Raw genomic sequence first — 24,482 nt, 5'->3', positions numbered from 1 at the left:
TCGCCCGTGTCTGTAACGCTCATGATGACGCTGAGAGCGGGTTGGCTGATGCGCCCCTGTAGGTAGTTGCGGCAAGCTGCTTGAGAGTCCGTGAGAACTGTCAGCGACCTTCGTTGTCTGTAGCTGAGGGCGAGAGCGAGCGCGATGGCAGTTTCTTCAGCATCGGTGATGTTGCGGCACCGCACGGAAGCGCTGGTACGTTTGTGAGTGTGTGGTCCACGACTGTGGCTACAGCCTTATTGTTTGCATGGTCGTAGTTGGCGGCGTCAACATAGTACGTAGTGTTTTTGTGTGCATAAGTTCGCTCGAGGGCTTCCACTCTGGCTTCCCTCCGGCCCTGATGTAGTCGGGGATCCATATTGCGGGGGATGGGAGCGACCTTATAAGTGGCACGAAGTTGGTCCGGAATGGGCTTGCGACGAGCTGCGTCGTGAAACTGGCTGATGTAGCCGAGGCGTAGGAGCAGGTCACGGCCTGTAGGTGTTTGCTTGAGCCGTTGCAGTTGTGTGGCTAGTTGCGCTTCACAAAGTTCTTCAAAGGTGTTGTGTAGGCCCAATGCGAGGAGCTTGCTAGAAGGAGTACCCGGTGGTAGCTTGAGTGCCGCTTTGTAGGCCTTGCGGAGCATTGCGTCTACTTGGCCCTGTTCGCTCTTGGTGAGGCGTTGGTAGGGCAAACTGTATGTCACCCTACTGACCACGAGGCTACGTATGAGTTTCAGGGTGTCCTCCTCGCGCATGCCATGGCGACGAGTGGCTACCCGAGATATCATTCGGGCCACTTGCAGTGTAGTGGTGCGGAGAAGGGAAAGTGTGTGATTCACATGGCGGTTCGACTGTACCCACATGCCTAATATTCGAATGGTGGATTTCTCTGGGATTTGTTTGCAAGCAAGGACAACCTGGAGGCGGGAGCCTTGGTTGTTCTGCGCCGATGGTGGGAGCTTGCGTCGATAAATTCGTAGAAGCTCAGATTTTTCTGTTGCACAGGCCAGGCCTCGTGCCTGCGCGTATTGTTCGACGCATGTGGCTGCCTGCTGCAGGTTATATTCTTTTTCTCCAAGGGACCCCCGCTTGGCCCAGACGGTGATATCGTCCGCATACATTGCGTGATGGATGCCATCGATGCGGTGGAGTTCATGTGCCAGGCCAACCATAGCTACATTAAAGAGTAGCGGGGAAATCACTGAGCCCTGCGGGGTGCCCTTGTTCGGAACCTTGATAACATCTGATCGGATGGAGCCGAGACCGACTGTGGCAGTGCGGTCCGACAAGAAGGCGTGAACATAACTGTGTACGCGCTGCCCACAATGAAGGGCCTCGAGGCCCTCAAGTATGGCCTGGTGGCTAACGTTATCAAATGCGCCCTTAATGTCTAAAGTCAAGATAATGTTTTCTCCTTGCTGGGGGGCGTTATCAATGACTTCTTTTAATTGTAGCAGTACATCTTGCGTTGAAAGATGTGCCCGGAACCCGTACATTGAGTGCGGGAAAAGGTCATTGTCTTCGAGGTATTCTTGCACGCGATTAGTTTCGAGGTAATCTTGCACGCGATTAGTGATGACGCGCTCGAAGAGTTTACCAAGGCAGGAAGTGAGGGATATTGGTCGGAGGTTTTCGATCTGAAGTTTTTTGCCCGGCTTCGGTATCATTATGACGTTCGCGTGCTTCCATTCAGGAGGAAGCGTGCCACGTTGCCAAAGATCATTGAAAAACGCCTTGATTTCTTGTACGGCGCTGTCGTTGAGGTTCCTGATAAGGGAGTACGTGATTCCGTCTGCCCCAGCAGCTGTGTTGCGATTGCTGCTGCGAATGGCTGCGTAAACTTCGTCCACCGTTATTGGTCGGTCGAGAGTGTTATTGGCACGTCCACGATACGCAGCTTGAGATGCGGGTGGGTAGAAATCGCCAAAGCATTTTCGCCGGACTTGATCCAGCAGCTCATCGTCAGTACCCTCAAAGGCGTGTATGAGGCGCATGACTGACTTATTCGTCTCATTTTTTGTGCGAGTGGGGTCCATCAAAGCGCGCAAAATGTGCCACGTGCGGGCCGTGCCCAATGAGCCTCGAAGAGAGTCGCTAAACTGGGCCCAATTGAGTCGCGCCAGTTCTGTAGCGTACTGCTCTGCCTGAGTGGTGAGTGTGGCGATCCTTAGCTTGAGGCGTCGGTTATGTTTTTGCGTCCTCCATCTGCGGATGAGGCTCCTTCGGGCTTCCCACAGATGTAGCAGATGGCCGTCCACTTCTGGCAGTGCAGGTGTTCTGTTAATGGTGGTGGTCCAACGCTCTCGAATTTCTTTAAGTTGGGTGCACCAGTCGGTGAGGCTTGTGAGGCTGTCGAGTGAATATTCGCTCTCACGACGAAAGGCGTCCCAGTTTGTGATGCGTGCTTCTCCAATAGACCGACGCGCTGCGCTCTCTGTAACTTTTGTGCGGAGAATGAAGTGGTCGCTGCCCAAGGATTCCTGCAGGTTGTCCCAGTTATAGTTTGCATGGCCACGGGCGAAGGTGAGATCGGGGCAAGTGTCCCTGCACACACTGTTGCCGATCCGGGTAGGGAACGCGGGATCCGTAAGCAGTTCAAGCTGAAATTTTTCAGTGGCAGCCGCAAGCTGTTTGCCTTTGACATCCGAACGGTTGTAACCCCAGCGTTCGTCGAGAGCGTTGAAGTCGCCGAGCAGTAAGAGTTCTTTTCCCTGGGCCAATCGGCAGGCACCTTGGACTAGGGCATGGAAATCAGTGGTTTTTTGCTTTGGGGCGCTATATACGTTGACAATGATGATACTTCGCTTTTCTCCTTTCTTTTTTTGCCTGAGAACTAGCTCCACAATCACATGTTCTATGTTGGTGTCTGGGATATTGTCTAAGCCAACTGCGGTTAGCGCTTTGTCAATCAGGATGGCCGCTTTGCCCTTTGTTTGACTATTATAGGACTCATAACCTGAAAATATGGGTGGCGTTCCGGGCTCCTGAAGCGCTATGACATCTGGCCGAGCAAGGTGTGTGTTAATGTACTGTTGGAGGAGGCTCCGCTTTCTGCGGAAGCCGCGGCAGTTCCATTGCCAGACTTCTAAATGTTTGCCAATGAGTGGGGCTGTGCTGCCCATGGTTAATTCGTTGAGTGGAAAGGCGTGGGTATCGGAATCTCGGCTTGCGATGCCGATGTAGGAGTGAGGGTGAGGGCGCTGGGTGTCAATGCGGGGTTAGCGAGGATTTCGGATGCATGTAATTCCAATCCTAGTCTATGGTAACCTTGATCTGTCGTGGCGTGGGAGCTACGAGTGGCCCTCTTCCTGCGTATGTTTTCGCCTGTTTCAGCAATTTGCGCCTCGAAGCGTGTCTCGAGAGAGTCGAGGCGTTCTCCGAACTGCGTGAATACAGCACTGAATTGTTGCGATAGCTGCTGCGCGAGCGTTGAGAGCATTTCGCGTAACTCTTCGCGTGTGACTGTGGTGCCCGACGCAGCAGGAATTGATAGCGCCGTTTTAGGGGTCTTCTGTCTCTTGGGGGAGGTTGGGGGGTTTTTTTCGGGGGAGTCGGGCGGCGATCCAAGACGCGCCATTAGGGCATGAAGTTGAGAACTGTCCTTTGCTTGACGTGCCCTGACGGCCGCCAGCTCCTGTTTGAGTTTTATGTTTTCCGCGAGAAGGTGTTCGTATGCGGTGGACAGGGTATTGAGTGGAGCGATGGGAGGATCTACATTTGCTGACCAGCTCACCTTATTGTCGGCACCGGCTGATGGAGTGGGATTGGGCTTCTCATTATGCTTGCTGGAGGCGTGCTGGGTCTGTTGACAGGTGGGTTGCTGCTGCTGCCCCTTGGTCATCTGGTTCTTCGGATGCTGTCGCTGCTGTGGCTGCTGCTGTTGGCCAGGTTCCACAGAAGGGAGGGGCGGGAAGGACTGTGACCTCGAGCGTGAGCGGGAGTGGCTGCATGAGGTCTCGTTTTCCTTGCTGAACCACCTACGTTTGGGAGTGGGTGGGTTACGATGGGGGTTGCGGCCCCTGGCTGGTGCTGCTGGTTGAGGAGGTGGCCGTGGGCGCGGGGCCTTCAGTCTCTAAGAGCACTCTTTCGCGCCCGTTAAGTGGGCATCTCCACACAAGTGACATTTGGGAGCACAGGGGTGACCGTCAACGGGGTTGAGGATACCACACTGCCGACACACGGGAGTGTTTGGCGTGGGGCATACGTCTGAGCGGTGCCCCGCTTGTAAGCAGACTTGGCAGGCTTGTCGCGTCGGCTTGTACGGATGGCAGGCCACCTCCCCACCGTAATACAGTACATATCGGGGCAGAAGGGGGCCTTCAAAAGTGATCACGGCAGATTTGGTAGCACCAAGCATTCGTGCACTGTGCACTGTCACTCCCTGCGTGCGCACGCGGAGGTTGGCGGTGAGTTCTTCCGGAGTTGTGCCAGGGTCTATCCCATGAATAACTCCCCGCAAGGTGCCCTCAGGGGCCGCCACATAGGTATTGAATTCGTAGGTCTTCCTCTCAAGCGTGAGGGTGGTGATCCGACGAAGAATTTCGGCCGTCTCAACATGTGGCGTGCTGGCAATGATGATGTTCGACCCGGGGCGAGTACGTATAATGAAATGATCACCAGTACAATGTTGTCGTGAATTGCCCGCCAGTGCTACGGCTCGGGAGATTTGATGCGTAGTGAAGTTCCGAATGGCCAGGCCCTTTTTCGGGCGCATGATGATCTTTATGTCCGTGCGTGGAAGCGGCGGCAGCTTCCGTCGTAGCTGGCGCGGCTTCGTTACGGGTGGTGGTGTTCGCGCCGGTGCGACGCCGGCCGCGTCTGCCTGCGCAGCAGGAGCGCTCGCACCCGCAGCTGCCCCGGCGTTGACGTGGCTGGGCGGAGTGCTTGCAGGACCGGCCGGCTGCATCAATTCCGCTCGAGCTTTGTCGAATTTTTTCTAGCGTTGACGCTGGCGACGGGAAATCGCCAGTTTCCAGTTGGCGTCGGTGTCGCTCGCCGGTCCCAGCGATGCAGACGATGTAGGATGGTGCACGGCAACTTCATCTTCGCTTGCCGAGGTGAGCTCGTAGAGGTCGAGAGATTCCGTGTTAACATGGGTGTCGTTGGGGCTGAATGCAGGTTGAACGCATCCGGTAGTAGTCACGTCAGCAGTTGGTGTAGTGCTAGCGTCCATATTGTTGTGGAAGGGGTCCCGCCGTTAGGCCTAGTCACCCGTACTCGCACAGGCGAGCTGGGTCGACGCTTAGGCCCAACGGCCCAGCGCTCACATGGGTTCTTCTGAAGGCGATAGAGAAAAATGGAGATGCTCTACAGCCTCGAGAAGAGTGTGCGGTTCCCCGGACAGTTAAAACTTGATGATCCGACACAGTGCCGGCAACGATATCGAAGTAATCCGGTCAACGAGAGCGCACGTTCGGCGGAGCGCATGCGACGCGCGTCCGCTCGCTCCGGCATCCAAGCGCGTCCCTCTAGCTGTGTGCAGCGCTTCTCTTACCTAACTCACGCCCTCACTGCTGGGGCGTTTGTAATACTGTGTGCATGTGTTTGTCTTGAGTTTTCATCGCCCCCGCTCGGTTCCTGACCACACACAGCCGCGACATTGACGAGATGCTTTCCTTCTTGAAAGCAATGCATGTGTGTAGCACATGCAGTAATCTTGCAGAAAGGGCATCAGCAAACAGAGGTGCAGTGCATTTGTATTGTCTCCATTTGAAAGCATGCGAACACTCGCAAGTGCGCTGTGACACATGGGTGACAGGTCAGTTAGCGTGAAATCCCGATCACGTGTGCCCCCTTCCCCTTTCAGGGAAATTCAAAATATGCTCCAACAACTGAGCAAGTCCCCTCCCTCCTCCCCTGCCCTCCTGCCGTTCCTTTTCAACCTGTTCTCTGCTATAGAATCCTGTAGCAGTGGTTCCTGGAAAGCCAAGTTCTGAGAATGTTTATGTTTTGGGATGGCTTTTTATGAATGTTGCAGTGTGTTGCCTTGAGGTTGCGTTATGAGTTGTCGCAAATCATTGGGACATTTGAAAAAAGTCTTTCCCGCTTTGTCATAGCGCATGGAATTTCACACAAGGGTTTCTTCTGCATGGCTCAGTAAAAATGCTGAATACATGCGTATTCAATAAAGCGATTCATTTGAGGCATGGGTACGCATTTTTCTTAGAGGGTATTTTTCCACCGTCTTGAATTCTAGTCCGTGACCTCCCCCCCTCCATATCTTGTATGATTATCTTTCACCGTAGAAGGGTTCTTCTTCTGGATTTCGTGGTATCTGAACATGCTTATAGTAATAGGGTTGTCAGGGATTGAACTGTACTGGCACATCTACCATCTGTTGCCATCACACCTCTGTGCATTTCCACTAAAAGGCATTGCCTCACTGGGCTGTGGCAGCAACCTTTTCAGTTTCTCGGTATGCTTCACTCTACAGCACCTTGGCTTTTAGGCATAGCTGACTTTCGGAATATAACTTAGAAGTGTGGCAGCTTGGGCTAGTTGGTGTGGCATGACGATAGTTATATCGAGAACAAAACGACTGAGAACAAAACGACAGTTGGAAGTTAGCGCTCGTGTCTTTCATGTCCTTCTTGTCTCTGTGTCTTCGTTTTGTTCTCAGTTGGACATTAGTGCTGGTGTCTTTCGTGTCCTTCTTGTCTCTGTGTCGTCGTTTTGTTCTCGCGCTATAACTATCGTCTATCGTTTCGGAGCATATTATGGCTGCAAACGGAACTTGTGAAAATGCTAGTTTGAGGTGGCGAGATAATCAGTGCGGCAGCAATTGTGGCTTTCATTGTGAATGTTCGAAAAATTGGATATCATAGAATCTCAAGAGGCCTAAATTTTACACATTCTTATTGACTATGAGGCTTGTGGCAGTGTTGTGAAAAATGTCCGAAGTTTTGACCATGTCCAAAAAATCTGTAGTAGACTGCCAAAATTGGACACTTAACTTACTGAACTGCACTCTTGGTAGCTGTTTGAGTTTTTGTTGTCCTCTAGGGTGCAGTGGGAATTAGTTACTGTAGTGTAAAAATCACATGATGTTCATTATAAGCTGCTGTTTTTCTGCTTATGAATGCGCATTATGATATGCTTGTCTGGTCAGTTGTCTCCAGCAGTGTCTTTTATTTGCTCAAGACACATGCCACACATTTTGCAGGTTTCAACTGCAAAGGAGTCTCACGAAGATGATGATTTCCAAAAAACGCTCGCAAAGCTGGATGAAAAAACCGAGGTGAGCAAGCTGCCTGCCACTTTTTTCTGGCAACCCGTCTGTCCACAAAGAAAAGGAAAAAAAGAAAGTGATAGCTTTTTCATACTGTTTACAATGGGCTTTTGTGAAAAGCAAAAAAGAAGGAAATAGATACACTTGCGTTCATCAACGATAGATCCATATTATAAAGCTGCACTTAATCAGCCTGACAGTAGTCTTCTATGGAATTATTTGTGCTTTGGTTACTATATCTTAATGAACTTTACTTTCTAGGACTAATGCAAAAGGACAAATAATCAGAAAACCATTGATTACTGGTTAATGAATAAACCGAAAATGGCAGTGAATATTGTGTATCCACCTGTCATAGCAAAAGCCTTCACCTAGTGAAGAAACTTGTTGCCCACTTTCGTACATTGAATAAATTCTGTGTTGAAACTACAGAAAGTTGCGACGTGCTCCCACGTCGTCTCACTTTGATGTTTTATTTTCTGCTAGGAAAAGAAGCTGACCACGCGCTCAAGTCCACGAAAGACCTCCAAGGATTCAGAGAGCTCCGTTGTGAAAAAGTCATCACCTTCTAAAGGTTGGAGGGATGTTTGCATTAGTAGAGCCTAAGAACATCCGGAAATGTTCAGTTATCTAAAAAAGAAAATAAGTAATAAGTTAGTTTCGTATTATGGTATGTCTTGTCAGTATGCAAGATTGTCAAGGTCTCCCGCACTATGATGGTTCTGCTAATGAACATAAATAATAAATGGTAATCTGAATTTAATGACAGTGCCTCTTTGCCAGAGATGTCAAATTGACAAGTGCGCTTCACTACTGTGCGCTTCACTACTGACTCTTGTTCTCTTATATAAACATCAATCAAAGGCATCCAATGTAATAGAATTTAGAGGAACCCTCTTTCCGAATAGCCTCACTGATAACGCAAAGCTAGGCCATACACTTAAGCCTAATTTTCGTAGAAATAAAACGAAAGTGTATACTGTTAAAGCTTTCCAATGGTGGTCAACTTTGAGAACACTATTTTTTGTTTTTTAATGGAACATCTGATAGACGGCAAGACAAGTTTGTAGACTATGTTATTACTACAGTGTACTGATTTTGATTATTAAAACAATCGGCATTTTTTTAATGCGTAGTAATTTTCTATCGTTTCAGGCAGTGCTACGGAAAAGCCAGAGAGCAGCAAGAAACTGGAGAAGGAAAAGGCCGCAACTAAACATTCGCCGAAGAAACGGAAAGCAGAATCGCCAGTTGCGCGCGCTTCTGGTAATTTGTGACGATAGCTCTGCAGCTGCTGACGCTGCCCATGCTCTCATGTTCTATGATGATGCCCGCCTTTTATTTCATTGGTATTTTATTTTTGAAGTATACATAAGCAGTGCACAAAACACGTTGGGCCAGTACCCAAAGCATGTACATAATTATGCACGTTTTGGCTGTCGTGTGAAATGATGTGCATGCAGATTTTGCACTATTGCGTCTTGCAAACATGCTGTGAAAATAATTTTTAATAAACATTAGAAACTTTATAAAATGTTAGTTATAACACTCAAAATTAATGTCCATGTCTGGACAAGAATTCAATAACGATGTGAGGGAAAGACAGTGTTTTGTTGCACAGTGCCAATGTACTATAAACAGTTATTGAAACAGCCATATTACAGATACTAAGTGAAACAAGCAAACAAATGAAAAAGTAACAAACATACAGATGAAATAGTAAAGTAATATTCTATCATAATGACAGCTTGTTTAATCTTTGAGGACTCAAGCCTTTTCATAATAAGTGCAAAGTTATCATCTTCAATAGTACCATATTTACACGATTGTAAATCTACTCAACTGTAAGTCAACACCACTAAAACCGCGTGGCAAAAAAAAGGACATACCAGCACATTTCGCAAAGAAAGTCGCAGCTTTGCCTCAAATGCAAAGCAATGAATGCGATAGCAACAAATTGGAATGTCACGCCAAGAATAGCTAGTAGATCAAAACGTGCCCCACGTTATTTATGCACAAATAATGCATGAAACGTACTCACAGGTACAGATGAACGTGAATAAGTGTCTTAGTTGTTACTTTGCTGTGTCTGAAAAGCGCACCTTTTCACAAACGGAGACTGTGCAGGGAGTGCAGTGATCTGTGTGCGCCCGGTAACTACAACAGAATCATACCCGTGAAAGCCTAAGGTGTACGATTCTCCCCAACTCGAGATTGGCGTGCCCACGCATGAGCGCCCACCCTCCCCTCTCCACGGGGCAAGGTACGGGTAGATGAGAGCGCGCGCTGCTACATCCTGACGATCTGGCGACGCTTGCTCATTGCTCCATCATGCTGGTAATGCCGAAAACACGATAGTTCCCCCAAGATGGGCATCGCCAGTGGTAAGTGGTAAATATAAATAGCTTGCTGTTTCCGTGTTGAAAAAGGCGCTCTTTCTTAGCTCAGTGGCTAGCATCACGCACTCACAAGCAAGAAGTCGAACGTTTGATTCTGTGCACCGTAGTTTTTTCGCTTTTGTGTGTGTATATATATATATATATATATATATATATATATACACACACACACACACACACACATACATACATACATACATACATACATACATACATACATACATACATATAATGTGAATGATGGCGAACGTTGTTGATGCCGGGGGCTAAATTCAGCAGAGAGAGTGGATATAATTTCCATCACAATAAAAAATTTACCATGTGTTTGGAGAAAACTAAATCAAATTCTAGTGTGCCAAGGTAGCTTCACAGCAGGGCTTGAAAGCTATGCAGAAAATCTACCTTTTCCGAAAATACTCGGGGGGAGGGGGGGGGGGTTATTTTCAGATATACTTCACAGCTGTATAGTTTTTGATTCTGGGTCGACCACTCTTCTTTCTAACTTTGGGTTTCAAATTACGATGAAATTGGTCGACCTACAATCGTGTAAATACAGTACCTTCAAAACGTGTTGTTACTTTTCAAACAGCACTTCGTAAAAGATGGTGCCACTTTTTGTTGCGCTGATGACAGGGTAATGAAACCATCTCCACGTAATAAGTGGTAGTGTTTTTAAAAAGCAAGTCACACTTTGCTGATTCAAAGCTGTCGATTGGTCCTCAGATTCTGCTAGCCAGTCATCCAAGAAAGCTGAGAAAGAACCGACACATAAAAGGGAAAGCCCGAGGAAAGTACCAGAGAAGACGGAAAGAGTAACACCTGGCAAGCAAGCTGCCAGAAAGGAGAAACCTGCACCTGCTAAGGTGCGCTTTGTTACTTCAAAGTATTCGTGTTTGTGCAAACAAAGACAAGCATGGTAGACTCTCACTAATGGAACCCGAAAAAACCAGACTAATATGTTTCATTTAACAGGAGTTTCATTTACCACGAGACTTGTAGGCGTGCACGATTCAGGGACGGAACCAATGGTATTGGCACAAGCCAACTCCAAACTATGCGTGCCGTCCAATTCTTACACCCTCCCTTTTGTGGATTGTGTACTTCGGAAACAAATGACCGATTCGGCAAGTAGCAACGTGCCGGCATGAGCCAAGCAACAGCAGCTACGCGCCACACGTGATACACAACAGAAACAAAAGAAGAGGTGAAGGATTTAGAATGGACTGTTGTCTGAAGCGGGCACGCAGACTTTTTTTGAGTCGTTTGTTTTTTGGGCACAAGTTCGGCCCAATTACTTAATTTCATTAGTCTGCCTTTATTTGTGCATTACAGTATCAGAGGCAGTTTTCTATCTAAGCAGCAGTTTCATTTAACTTATTTCCGTTTACTGAGAGTCCACTGTATGTTTTGAAGGTGTAAGTTTCATGGATGTCGTGTTGCTCATAATGCAAAATATTCTGTCGGTTTAGTTTGGTTTAATCAAACTGTTTCGCCACTTAGTGCCTAGATGTAGAGAAAGTAGCCTTCTCTGCATATATTTTTATATTTGTTTCAAAGGAGAAAGTACCTAAGGAAGAGAAACCGGCTGCTGCCGCCGCGCCTGCCTTTCGAAGAGGAAACGCCGCCAACTACCAGAGTTACCTCAACAGGGAGGGCCCGAGGTTGCTTGGAACACGAGACATACCTGAGGTACTGTCAGACATGGCTGCATAGTTCTCATTTTCAGGTAATCCCCAAATTTACCTACATTGTCTCTTGATAACAGACACTGCACCAGAGGTAATTGTGCGCAACTCCCAGCAGCAAAACTACAGCTTTTTCATTGCCATTGTGAATCCCCGAAAAAAAAAAAAAGCTTTGACAGAATGTTGCTGATACTGCAGGGTAGCACATAGTTCGTCATTTTGAAGCCTCAGCTTTTGTAATTTGGCTACTGGAATGTCTGACTTTACAATACGATCTGGGAGAAGAACTTTGTGCAGGTATCGTAAGAAATTGTCATGGAACTTTTCTGCTGAATGTCATTTCTCGGGCCTGAAATGCGGCAATGCTTGGTTACTGTCAACTACAGGTGGTGTGTGTGGTCTCCTTAAGCGTTGTCAGTCGAGAAGTTCTTGCTGGGGTAAATATGCAACAAGGTAGTAGATTGTTGGTTATATATCATTGTATAGTGGCACAGATAGTATGAAGGAAACGGAAAAGACACCAGGAGCTGAAGTAAAACTTTCAGATGTATTGCACACACCCATGCGCAGTAATGTTGTTCAACCTGTTCTTGTACACTGCTAGAATAGCATTTGCTTAACTTGATGCTATTTGCTTCGATCATTCACTTTTTAGTAATGAAATCATGAGCACTTCTTGTGCATTTTCCAAGCCATAGCGCTAGATAAGATGGAAATTTCGATAGATTGAAAATTGGTGAGTGAAAGTGAGAGGGGGGGGGGTGCTCGGGCATTATCTTGTTTTATTTTGTGATTAATTTTTGTTCTTTTGTATGCAAACTTATGTTTATTACACTATTGTTTTCTAGAGCCGTGCAAATAGCAAAACTTCGGGTGCGAGATGAATTCGAAAAATAAAGTATGAATGTGAATCGAATAATTTTTCAAAGATTTTCGTATATTTCAAAGCGAAATTGCGGGAAAAACACTGCAGAGGATCCTTTAGCATGTTCTAAATTGTATTATACAAAACAAATGGCATGATTGAATGATGCCATTTTGAGAGCATTTCTTCATCTCTAAACTTCCCACTTTAGTTGAGTCCTCCATGCAAAAGCAAGCCTACAAAAAGCAAATGTCTAAAGTTCATTTCCAGGCCTCCCAATTGTTGCATCTACCGTGCTGCTCAAGCATGCTTCCCCGTTTGTCCGATGCACGCTCCGGGCGAGTGTTGTCTGCGACTTGCTCGTCACGAAGTTACGGCTGCCAAAAATAGTGCTGCCTAGTGATGCACGCATTCACACTGGTTCTGTGTTTATTTAGAATAGAATTTCGCTTCAGTTTCACAACTGTAAAAGAAACCTCAATCAGATTATGATAGGACGCCGCACATCCTGCGAACATCGCAGACATGTGTCCTGAACCAACTCAATGTAACATTGACTCGTAGGACCCACGGTGAGAGGTTCTGCTTATCAGCATTTCGGACCTAGTGATGAAAACTATCGCAGAATGGCTCGTTGTACTCGCAATTGGGCATGACGTACTTCGAAAAACACGAGCATTGTGGCCATGCGAACTACAACCGGGCTTACTGCTTGTAGTCCTGGCTAGGTCCCGAAGTCGTGGCTGGCCTACGACACAGTACAAGTGTTTGTCCTGTGCTGACGGCACCCCGTATGGCACGAATCTGAATTTTGCTGGCAAAAGCAACACGCTAAAGAACATGCAAAACCGACGAAGGCGTAATGTTCTTTGTCGCAAGCAACGAATCACAGTGTCCGCCGGCTTCTGGGAACCATGGATTAGCATTTCAAAAACGGACCCGCAGCCATACCTGCCAACTCTCCCGAATTTTCCGGGAGACTCCTGAATTTGGACCTAATCTCCCGATTGTACGAATGTCATCTCGAATCTCCCGAAAAGTGGCCACCACTGCAGAGGCAGTTTTTTTTTTTTTTTTTTGCTCTCTTTTTAAGATCATGCGCATACGTCAGCCTTCTCTGCTGCGGCAGTGGCGGTGCTGTGGAAGAGCACTCGCCACCACACTTCTATTTCATTGTAACCATATTGCAGAGTACCGCTGAGTACATTCTCGGCACTGCGCATCTTGACGAAGGCTGGCCGCGAGAAGCGCTCGCCGCCGTACCGAAAGAAGGCGAGGGAAAAGGTAGTCTCAAAGGAAAAAGATTGCGGCGCTGTATGTTCACGAGCGCTCCGATAATGAGACGGCGAGACTGTCGAGCACATTCCATTTTCCAAAGGAGGGGTGGCCGGTAGACCGGCGGTAGGCGGACCCCAGTGTGCTTTGCACTCTCCATATCGGCGTGCTTCGGAGAAACAGCGCCGCGTGTCGCACTCTTGTCGCTCCGGCCACCGTTCAGTTCACTTGCTTCTGTTGTGCCTAGCCAGAACTTCTTCTCCGTCTTGGCCCCCGCATTTCGCACACTACGCCTACGCCGTCTGCCGTGGTTGTGGGGGTTGCGTGTTTCCAGAGTTCAGTTAGAAGGTCGATGGCGGTGTCAAAATCAAAGAAGAAGTTCTTGCAAGTGCTTCTGGACTCATACACAGCTGAGTTTCCGTGCTTTGTGACTTCGCGGAAAGGTGACAAGTACGGATTCTGTACCACGTGCGCCTGTGACGTGAGCGTGTCGCACGGCGGGAAGGCCGATATAAAGGTGCATATCGCTTCACAGAAGCATCAGAACTACATTCGTGCTGCGGAAGCGCAAGGCAACATCGGTAGCTTTTTCCAAGAGAGCTGCGAAGACAGTGCGATCCGCGCAGAATGCCTATTCACGGGATTCCTTGTGGAACACAACTTGCCGCTAAGCGTTAGTGATCACGCAGGGCCGTTGTTTCGGAAAATGTTCCCGAAGTGCGAGGACGCGAAGCGGTACGGGTGCGGACGTACGAAAACCGCTGCCATCATCGGAGAAATGGCTGCACATACCGGAAACACAAGGGCGGAGGCTCTGAAACGCCGTGCTTTCGCAATTGCAGTGGACGGAAGCAACGACAGCGGGTCGCAAATGTACCCAATCGTGGCAACGTACTACGTCGAGGAATCGCGAAACGTGGAAAGCCGACTACTTTGTTTGCAGGAACTCCATGGAGAGACCACCGGACGAAAGATTGGAAACCTCGTTCTGGACGCGCTCAAATCGCGTGGTGTACCGATTGAGAACTGCATCACATTTTCTGCCGACAATGCCAATGTGATGATCGGCAAAAAAAAAACCGGTGTGGCAGCTGTGCTAAAAGAAGCCCAAGATAATTTGATAGTCGTTGGCTGCCCGTGCCACCTTATAAATCTTGCGGCCGAGAAAGGAGCCGCATGCTTACCTGCAAAATTCAACGAGGTGCTCGTGGACATCTACTACCTTGAGAAGAGCGCCAAGCGGAAAGACAGGCTTGTTGAATTTCAAGGGATGCACAACACGGAGGTGCGGAAGATTTTGAAACACGTGCCAATGCAGTGGCTATCGTTTGGAAGGTGTCTCACCAGATTGCTGGAGCAGTGGCAGCCCTTGGTCAGCTTCTTTTTGAATGAGACAAAGCCGAAAAGCCAGCAGCGCCCAAGCTTTCTGGGGTCGTACCAGATCTCCAAGACAGCTGCAGCTTCGGCAGATGTGCGCGATGAAGTCCAGCAAGATCACGAAAAACGGAAGGAGCCAAGAGGCAAGATTGATGCAACCCCGGCAAAAAAAGTGAAGCTTTCATCTGAAAGTACCGGACGTGCCAGTTTGACCCGTGAGGAACGGCTTTTGTACTTCCTGACCTCTGATGTAAACTTCGCTTATGGACTTTTCTTGAAGAGTGTCATCCCTTTGTTTGACAAAGTCAATGCCCCAACTTCAGTCACAGGCACCTCAAATTCATCTGCTCCAGTCCCTCTTAATGCAGTTCCTAAGGGACCTTTTGGCTAGGTTTGTCAATCCCTCTGCCATCAAGGCCTGCTCTTCGCCACTGGAGGTTCCCTATCAAGATCTAAAGAACCAAAAAGCCAACGAAGATCTTGTCCTCGGGAGCCGCACATTGTCTGTTGCAAAAGGACTGCGTGCCAGTAAGAAGCAGGAGTTTTTTTCTACTGTTCGGAAGTACTTTACTGTCACACGTGACTATATACGGCACAAATTTCCACTGAAGAATGAAACCTTGAATAAAGCGGAAGTCGCTAATTTGAAGTTTTTGAACGACGCATCTTTCACAAGCCTTCGCTTCTTCGTTGAGTCCTTCCCGCAAATTCTGCCCCAGGGGAAGAATGAGTCAAGAGTAGAAGCCTTCGATGCTCTTGAAGTGGAATCTGCAGAACTGCGGGCCCACCGTATTTCTAAGGACATTCTAAGTGAAGAGAGGATTGATGTTCAGTGGTCGGAAGTGGGAAGAATCACTAGCGTTGATGAAGAAGTGAAATTTGGTAGAGTGTCAAACGTGATGCTGCAGCTGCTTGTCATTCCACACAGCAATGCTGAATGTGAGAGGATATTTAGCATGGTTGAGAAGGCGAGAACTGAATTTCGGTCTTCGCTTTCAAACAAGACTCTAGGTGACCTCCTCATGGTGAAGAGTCACCAAACTGGACGTTGTTTTGAGCAGGTGTATTCTGACAACTTTTTGAGGCTTGCGAAGTCCGCAACTGCCAGGTGCCTTCACAAGTAAAGAAGTTTGGTTCAAGCAGCAGCTCAAAATAAACATCCCTACCCCTCCCTGATGTCAGTCTCCAGTCTCAGTAACTTCCGCTATGCACCCCCCCCCCCCCCCCCCCCCCGCTGCGGTCTCCCGAATTTTGATCCTGCGAGGTTGGCAGGTATGCCCGCAGCGAACCTCCCACCCAGCCAAGCTCATGTGCAGCGACAGCTTGGAGTACCGGTAGAAGCAGCAAGCGGTTTCGGGTGTCGGTGCCCCAAAACGCAAGACCAAGCACACCGCAAGCCGATTTATTGTCATAATTACTTCTGTAGTGCTGCTGTGTAGCCGGAAATGACACAGGAGGTGGTTGAATAGGAAGATTCGGATACGAATCAAATCAAATAGCTGACACTCTTAGGAAAATATTTGAAAGTTCAAATATTCACACACCCTTATAGTTTTTACTTAAATGCACTTGAGGGTTAGTGCTCGTCCCATATCGTTTCTTACTGCTTGTGACGTATTGTCAGTAAGCACTGTTACATTGTACTGTAGGCGCCAAATCATGATGTGCGCATTTCAACTTTGCAGGGTGCCCCAGGCTGCCTGAAAGGTGTGACGTTAGTGGTGACTGGAGTTTTGGAATGCATAGAGCGCGATGATGCGAAGGAGCTGTTGGAGCGCTGCGGTGCCAAGGTCACACAAAGTGTCAGCCGCAATACCACCTACCTCGTTGCAGGTCGGGACTCAGGCCCAGCCAAGATACGCAAGGTAATTTGCATATTGACACCGGTACACGCTGACACCTTTTCACTGGTTCTTGAGTGCTGCAAGTATTACACACAGCTTACGCTCGTGTGCATGGCGACCCATCGCTGTGTTCAAGGTCGACGAACTGGGCCTAATATGCTGTGGAACATCAACGGACTGTTGCAAATCATGTTCATTTGTCGCTCATGCGATTGTCTTTAGTCAGAATTGGCCTAGTCGGAAAGCTTTTATGATTGATTTCCTGGAGAAAGGCTTTATTTACCGACGTGTACTGGCTGCTAGTGTTTGGGTCAAGCTCACTAGCACATTTATTATTTTTCATGTTATTTTTTTTTTGTTAATATTTTGTTCCCTTCCCTCTGGAATATCTTAATCCCATTCCTGTACAGAGTGGCATAGCAGCAGTTATGTAGGCATCCACGAAAATCTGTTTTTCCAATGAAGAGTCTCCCTTTCTCTTTTAGACTGCGTTGGAACTTATTTCAGTTTGTCAATTACCATGTGATTAGAGCCATGGGGAGCTCTGCTAGTATTGGTACCCACTTTTTCAGTGTCTTGCTCAACTGCTGTGTGTTTGGAATGTTTTAGAGTCGTTTGAGTCGTTTCATTTGAGGAAAACCTTAAAAGGCCAGCATGTTACCAGTGAGGTGTCAACTGACACCTCATAGCTTTGTTTCGTTTGAATACTGCAGTGTAGTGCTACTGGGTTACATATACAGTAACTTATTATTTTACTAATGGTAACCCATTCATTCACAAGATAAAGCTTTCAAAGAAATGATGTACACAAAGTCCAATAAAATGATAATGTGCCTACTTTATAACCGATGCAAAGATGACAAAAACGCAGAAGGACACAGGTCAGGTGCTTGTTCTGCCTTCTTCTTCTTCTTCTTCTATGTGTTCTCCGCTGTATTTGCACTCATTTTTTGAGGGATGCATCGATTTCAATGCGCCCTCCTTTCTACGTTACGATAAAGTGGCAGCACTCGTTGATGTTTATTCAAACACCCGAATGACATACATTCCTTATGTGCACTCCAAGCAGAACCATGGAAAAGGCAGTGCCACAGTATGCGCAGTCACAGACTTTTATGGATGGAATAAGTGCCTTGCCAACAGCTTCTTTGTGGCATTTTCGCTACATCAGCAGCAGTCAACAGCAGGGCTTCACCCAAAACACAGACCTGTTGATTTTATCATTGGCCACTAATATTTCCTGTCTTTCACTTTCTGACTGCGATGCGCTCAGCAGCTGTGGTTAGGTGCTCCTGTATCAAGAGCACTCCATCAGTGTAACTTTCGTCAGTCGCATTCTTTCCCTCAAAGTGACATCCAATGGTGCACCATTTGAGGCACACCGTGATAGCTGCAGTTCTGCAATCACAGTAAAAGTGTGGTGTTCGTGTCACAGACAAGCGCTTTGTATGAAACTGGCAGTGTGCTGCATTGCAGTAGAAAACTGATATCCCAGTGAATAACAAGGTTCCCAGACAAGCACTGCGGTCAATGGTAGCTTACGCACTGCTTGGTTCCGTGGACAAACAGTAAATATGTGCTTACATTATGGTCTGTAAACTTTTCTGGTTGACCGTACCTATGTTGTGCCATTGTCTTTAATTGTTCTGCTATGAATCTGTGTTATGCCAGTATCCTGTGATGTTGAAATTCACATTGACAATTCGCAGAGATTTTTTCCCACGTGTACTTATGCTTTAAAGTTGGAGCGTGGGCATTAGACAAAGGTCTGCCTTACATATATACCGTATTTACTCGCATAATAGGCGCACTTTTTTTTCAGAAAATCCGGCTTGAAGTTAGGGGTGCGCCAATTACGCGGAGTAAAATTTTCGAAAAATTTTTCGACTCGGTTCTCGCGCTTTAAATCTGCACACTTGTCAAGTAAAAGGCGACTTTATCGTTTACCAATTAATTCAGCATAAAACAAACATACCTACGTACCTTTTAATGAACAAGCGAGAGCCGTCAACTGCACACACACACGTAAAATTTATTTACACAAAAGTCGTAGCTGTTCCTCCTTTTCCCTATTCGGAGTCCGAGTCGGAGATCACACATTCATCCTCGCCGAGCGGGGATTCGTTTTCGGTGTCCGAATCATCCGCACCCCACAACATGTCATCCTCACTCGCATCCAGTGCGTTTGAGATACCCGTCTTTTTGAAGCTTTTCCTGACGACTTCGTCGGAGATCGCCTGCCACGCTTCCACGATCCAAGCGCACAGCATTTCCACAGGCGGCCTCTTAATCTTACCACCTGTTGTCAGCTGATGTTGTCCTCCAGCCATCCAGGTGGTGTACAGCCTTCGAACATTGTCCTTGAAAGGTTTATACAACATACGCACACCGCTTGCAAAATGGCGTTTCTTTCTTTTTCTCTGATGGTGGTGATGGCGATCGAGCCCCCGGCGTTGTACACGTGACCTCCAAAAAGCGCGGCGATTTGGGGGGTATCAGTAATTGATGGAACAGCCGTTTTTTTTTTTTTTTTTCGCTCATGGACGCTTTTTTTTTTTTTTCAAGTTTTATTTCGACAAACACGTTGGTTAGGTCGTTGCACTTCGAATTTTTTTATTTGCTCATCGATTTGCCTTCTTTTTTTCATCAGGGTACGGGGACCGTGTTCCAACTGTACCGCTGGGGGGTAGAATCGTTTCTGATCACGGCCAAGTTCGGGGTGCGCCTATTATGCGCGGAATTAAAAAAAATCGAATTTTCCGTGACCAAACTAGGGGTGCGCCTATTATGCGAGTGCGCCGATTATGCGAGTAAATACGGTAAATACGGTGAGTTACTGCGATTTGACTAGAGTGAGGAGTTGGTTTTTATGAAGCCCTTGTATGGAATGTTTCCGACTGCCTTGATCACGAACTCTTTGTCTCCCTTGCACAAGAGCAGTCCATTTCTCTTTATTCCAGGCTGAAGAATGCAAGGTGGAAATAATAGATGAAGATGCATTGTACGAGCTAATCGAAAGTCGTTCAGGTGGTGACGGCAAGCGCAAAGCTGAGGACGCTGAAGTCAAGAAAAAACCAGAGGAGGCTAGTACGCCGAAGAAAAAGCGAAAAGTGGACCCTGATGACAGCTCTGAGGAAAGCCGGTCAAAAAGCTCGCCAAGGGTCAAAGAGCATGTCATTTCTCCAACCAAGAAATCGAAAGATGCCAGCACCACGGAGACGCCGTCCACATCCAGCAGTCAGCAGTCACGGACAACAGCCGTAAGCTATTCCATTAAGTCGCTCGTTTCGACTTTCAACTGCTGAAGTTTTATTAGGGGTGTGCGAATACTCAACTTCACATATTTGATTAGGACATTTTGCTATTTGATTCTATTTGCAAGGCACATTTACAATAAAAAATATGCAAATCCCACAAAACTTTATAACGTGCACTGAAATAGAAAAAATGACATACCAGTGCTAAATTACCTTTTTGTGTCTGGCGGTAAATTTTTTTCTTTTCTTTTCATTTTTTGGTTGGTAAGTTGTGCTATTTGCATTTAAAAATATTCTAAAAATGTTATTTTCAATCAGCACTTGATTTTAATTAACTGTATTTCCTTTATGCTTAATATTTTATATTTGCACACCCATAGTTTTCACAGGATTGAATTTGTCAAATAAAAAAGAAAAACTTTACAAGGCCTTCCTGGCAGTCTGACATTTTGGTTTTATAGAAGCAGATTCGATTTAAATATTCTTTTGCAATTACAGTGCCAGTGCTCCCGAGTTTTTTTTTTTTTAAAAGAAGGATAGAGTGTAGCCTGAAAAGGCTTTGGCCTGTTCATGCCTCTAGAGTGCTGCTTGTGCACTTAGACGAACCAAATTTTAAATCTGTGAAGATTGAAGGGCCCCTGCTGGGCTTAAGTGTTTGGTGTTAAGTTTGGTGGAGACTATGTCTGCAAAGTATAAAGCACCCGTGTGACATAAAAGTTGTCCAAATTGTAAATTTGAGGCCATGCAACCTTTTCTTCGAGGGCACTGCGTATTGAGAGAAAGTGAAAGTCACACGCAAGGGGCCTTTTTTGGAATGTCACTGGCAGAGACATGTTGCTGTGCCTCTTCACCTAACGCGGTCCTTGCAGTGCTGCTGCTGGAAGTGCACCGTGAAGCTAAGTAAATAGAGCTGAAGTAAAAAAAAAGATGTGTTCGTTGCCTGAATATGATGCATCCCTTGCCTTCGACAGTTTTCAGTCTTCAGCACTTACAAACGCTAGCCAAGGCAGAGGCAGAAAGTGTCTGCTATGGCGGTGAACCTTGCCTCATGCAAGGCATGGTGAAAAGACAGTTTCATTTCTTCTAACCTATGTTGACTGATTTGGTGATCTCCTGTGGTAAAACACTCCCTCAATAATGATTTACAACTCGCAGTGTGTAAGCAAAACTCGAAATGCATCTCTCCGAAGCTTCTTATCTAAGAACTCTGCACATCTCGCACAGTCTCTTAGGATTTAGTGATCTGTATCTTTAGTGGCTGTGCCAAAGGCATAACTTTGATTCTCATTAATTTTTCTGATTGTCATTAATTTTTTGTGAATTCCTTGCTTGTGGAACACTCATGTTGTATTGGGGAGGCCTTTTGCATTCCAGCGAGCGGAGACACTCTGGTCAATAACGAGTGGTTACAAGTAATATGCATCACTGCACTACACGGCTGTGCTGCAGTAAAGCCTACCTATTGAAATCTTTTATTACGGAGTGTGCATAAAATTATTACAAGCCATCACATTTTGAGTTGCCCTGCCTTGATCATATTTTTCTGGGTGCTGTTTCATTGGCGTGAGTACTTTTTACAGATCAAATGATCACGTGTGAGTTAGCAGTGCACTTGCAGAAGTGCGATTAAGTGTTCATTGTACCGAATATTGATATGAACCTGAGTTGCATATACATACCGTATTTTTGCGCGTATAACCCGCCCCTGCATATAATCCACACCCCCACTTTCAGCTCACCGAGAAAGAAAAAAAAAAAAATCCTCGCGTATTGCCCGCACATTTGATATACAGGAAAGGCTGTACAAAAGCTACTGCTCAAGCAACATAGCACATATGTAGACAGAAAAAGCTTTTTTTAGCCGTCTTCCCACTTCGCGATTTCCAAATTTGATATGCACATTTGATATACAGGAAAGGCTGTACAAAAGCTACTGCTCATGCAACATAGCACATATGTAGACAGAAAAAGCTTGATTTAGCAATCAGAATACGCTGTCTGCAAGGCCAGTCACAATTCGCTCACTCACTGTCGCTGCTCTCTCTAGAGCTATCACTTGAGCCGCAGTCCTCACTATTATGCACAAGGTCATCTTCGGTTCCATCCATGTTGTTTGTGATGCAGCATTTCTTGAAACTTTTTCGCACCATCTCACCTGGATTGGCCTTCCATGCCTCGACAATCCACTTGCAGAATAGGGCAATATCAGGCCTTCGGACTCGTCCCGTCAACGTCAAGTCGTAGCAGCCTTCGGCCATCCACTCGGCGTAATAGCGCTTGACATGCGCTTTGAAGGGCTTGTTAAGCGACACATCTAGAGGCTGCAACATTGACGTCATTCCACCGGGTATAACAGCTAAGTCGGTGCCGTTGCGTGAAAGGCGGTCCTTCACTTCCTCAGTTGTGTGGCCGCGGAACAAGTCAAGAACGAGCATGGACCTCTTTGCGAGCATCGCACCGGGCCTCTTCTCCCATACCGTCTTGATCCAGTCTACACGAACAAGTCACTGTTCATCCACACGTTCTCTTCAAATGAACCTTTGGTAGAGTTTTCCTTTTCAAGATGACGTACGGTCGCAGTTGCGTGCCGTCGGCGAGGGCACAAAGCAAGACTGTTATGCGCAGTTTCGTGTTCCCGCCGGTCAGCAAGCTCACCGAACTGCTGCCCGTCTTCTCAATTGTTGTGTCCAACGACATTTCAAAAGAAACAGGAGTTTCATCCGCTTACCGATTTGCAAGAAAATGTAATTGTGCTGCTTTCGCAGGTCAATTACATATCTCTGGTACTTGAGCAGCTTCTCCTCATAACAAGCCGGCAAGCGTTGACATATTGTAGTCCGCCGTCTGATTGAGAGCCCTTGCCGCTTCATAAAGCGGTGCAGCCATCCACGGCTAGCACGGAACTCGTGAGGTAGGCCTAGCTCCCTCGAAAGTCGCCGCGCTTCCACTTGGGCCATCTCGGTCGATATGGCGTGACACCTGCTTCTCACATCTTCGATGAACTTTACTAGCTCTGCCTCCAGCTCAGGGTAGGCACCGGTCTTGGGGCCACGAAATGACCTACGGTCGCGGTGCGCGGCTTGTAGGCTCTCTTTCTTCTTTCTCCACAGTCGCATGCAGGACTCTTCCACATGGTGCCGTCTTCCCGCTTCGCGATTTCCAAATTCCTCGGCGATGATCTTAAGCTTTTGCCGTGCGGTGAAGGCCTGCCGCCGTACGCTACTCATAGTGACAGAACAGATCGACTTAGGCTTGACGAACGGGTCGAGATGTGGAGGACTAGCGGTATCAGCGAGGTAAAGAGCGCTCAGACTCGGCGACAACTTGACAGCACTATCCCTTCTAGTACACTGTAACAGCACCCTGGAAACAACAGAACCGAAATGCATGCCTGCTACTGCGGCAAAAAGTAGTACATTAATTTACTGATAATATCTCTATAGGCACTATAACATCTCATTTGCCTTGCTGAAATAAATACTGCTTTATTTATTATGGAACTTACTTTATTTATTATGGAACTTTCTTAGACAGCACCTCCTTTTCGGCAAGCCCTTTCCAAAAGTAAACATGGCGTTCGTGACGTAGGGACATGTGGAGGGTCACTGAGCGGCCACGAACGTCCAAAAAATATACTTGTGATGTGACAGTGAGATTTTACACTGAACAATCGAATTGTCTCTTCCCAAATGTTTTTCTAAACGCTTCAACGATGCAAGCAAGCGAAATAAAAATCAGCCGCAAGCTGTCGTGCTACTTGCGGAGCAACACGAATTTGCGGAAACCGCCTCCGTAGCCTTCGCTACAATGTTAAGGGGCTTCACAGCACAACACGCATTGCTGTGAAGCAGCACTATAGGAAAAACCCTCGCATATTATCCGCACCTCCACTTTGCCACTGAAATTTTTGGGTTTTTGGTGCGGATTATACGCGCGAAAGTACGGATATAGTTGACACTTTCTTCATACAGTTTCCAGTAGCATGTCACAATTGGGCATAGTGAACAGCTTGAAGTATCTGGGTTCGATAGATCCAGGTGTATCCTCTGCGAGAGCCTGCTGTTGTTACAGCAACTAAGTCGGAGTAATTGTCTTTTGCTGATTCTTTTCTCTTTGCCCTTATCACTGACTCCACCGCGTCTTCGTGCAGGAGATGTGGGTGGACAAGTACAAGCCGCAGACAACCAAGCAGATCATAGGCCAGCAGGGAGACAAGAGCAACTGCGGCAAGTTGCTGCTGTGGTTGCGCAACTGGCACAAGAGTCGTCTGGGACCCAAGAAGCCAATACGTGAGTGGCATTTTCTTGAGTTCCCTCTGCCCCCCCCCCCCCCCCGACCTTTTTTTTTTGTCAGTGCAACTTGAACCCTGTTACAACAATGTTGAAGGGGGAATTGGAGTTACCTTGTTGTATCTGTTACTTTCTTATATATATTATTGTCCATTACTTCAATACATGCACACTGGGGGTGCACAATTTCAAACATGCAAAGAAGGAGATGTATATGTGTGACCCCCAAAACTTGTGCTGCTGCCCGAGCGTGCTGCCCGAGTGTGCTGCTCCTACTCTCCA

At 47.1% G+C, this 24,482-nt stretch overlaps 1 protein-coding gene across 2 annotated transcripts in view; it reads left to right on the top strand.

The window, feature by feature from the left end:
* Gnf1 (germ line transcription factor 1) overlaps positions 1-24,482 on the top strand; it is a 60,337-nt gene that overhangs the window by 12,346 nt on the left and 23,509 nt on the right. For both annotated transcript variants that reach the window (XM_075889570.1, XM_075889571.1), the window contains 8 exons: positions 7,144-7,218; positions 7,696-7,783; positions 8,365-8,475; positions 10,332-10,471; positions 11,166-11,297; positions 16,496-16,675; positions 19,615-19,914; positions 24,062-24,200. In XM_075889570.1, coding sequence (XP_075745685.1) covers positions 7,144-7,218; positions 7,696-7,783; positions 8,365-8,475; positions 10,332-10,471; positions 11,166-11,297; positions 16,496-16,675; positions 19,615-19,914; positions 24,062-24,200 — 1,165 coding nt within the window. The remainder of the gene's footprint in view (positions 1-7,143; positions 7,219-7,695; positions 7,784-8,364; positions 8,476-10,331; positions 10,472-11,165; positions 11,298-16,495; positions 16,676-19,614; positions 19,915-24,061; positions 24,201-24,482) is intronic.

The sequence above is a fragment of the Rhipicephalus microplus genome, chromosome 3, assembly GCF_043290135.1.
Source record: "Rhipicephalus microplus isolate Deutch F79 chromosome 3, USDA_Rmic, whole genome shotgun sequence".
NCBI lineage: Eukaryota > Metazoa > Arthropoda > Arachnida > Ixodida > Ixodidae > Rhipicephalus > Rhipicephalus microplus.
Note: the sequence above shows the minus strand (reverse complement) of the source record. Positions and strands in the feature narration are given on the sequence as shown.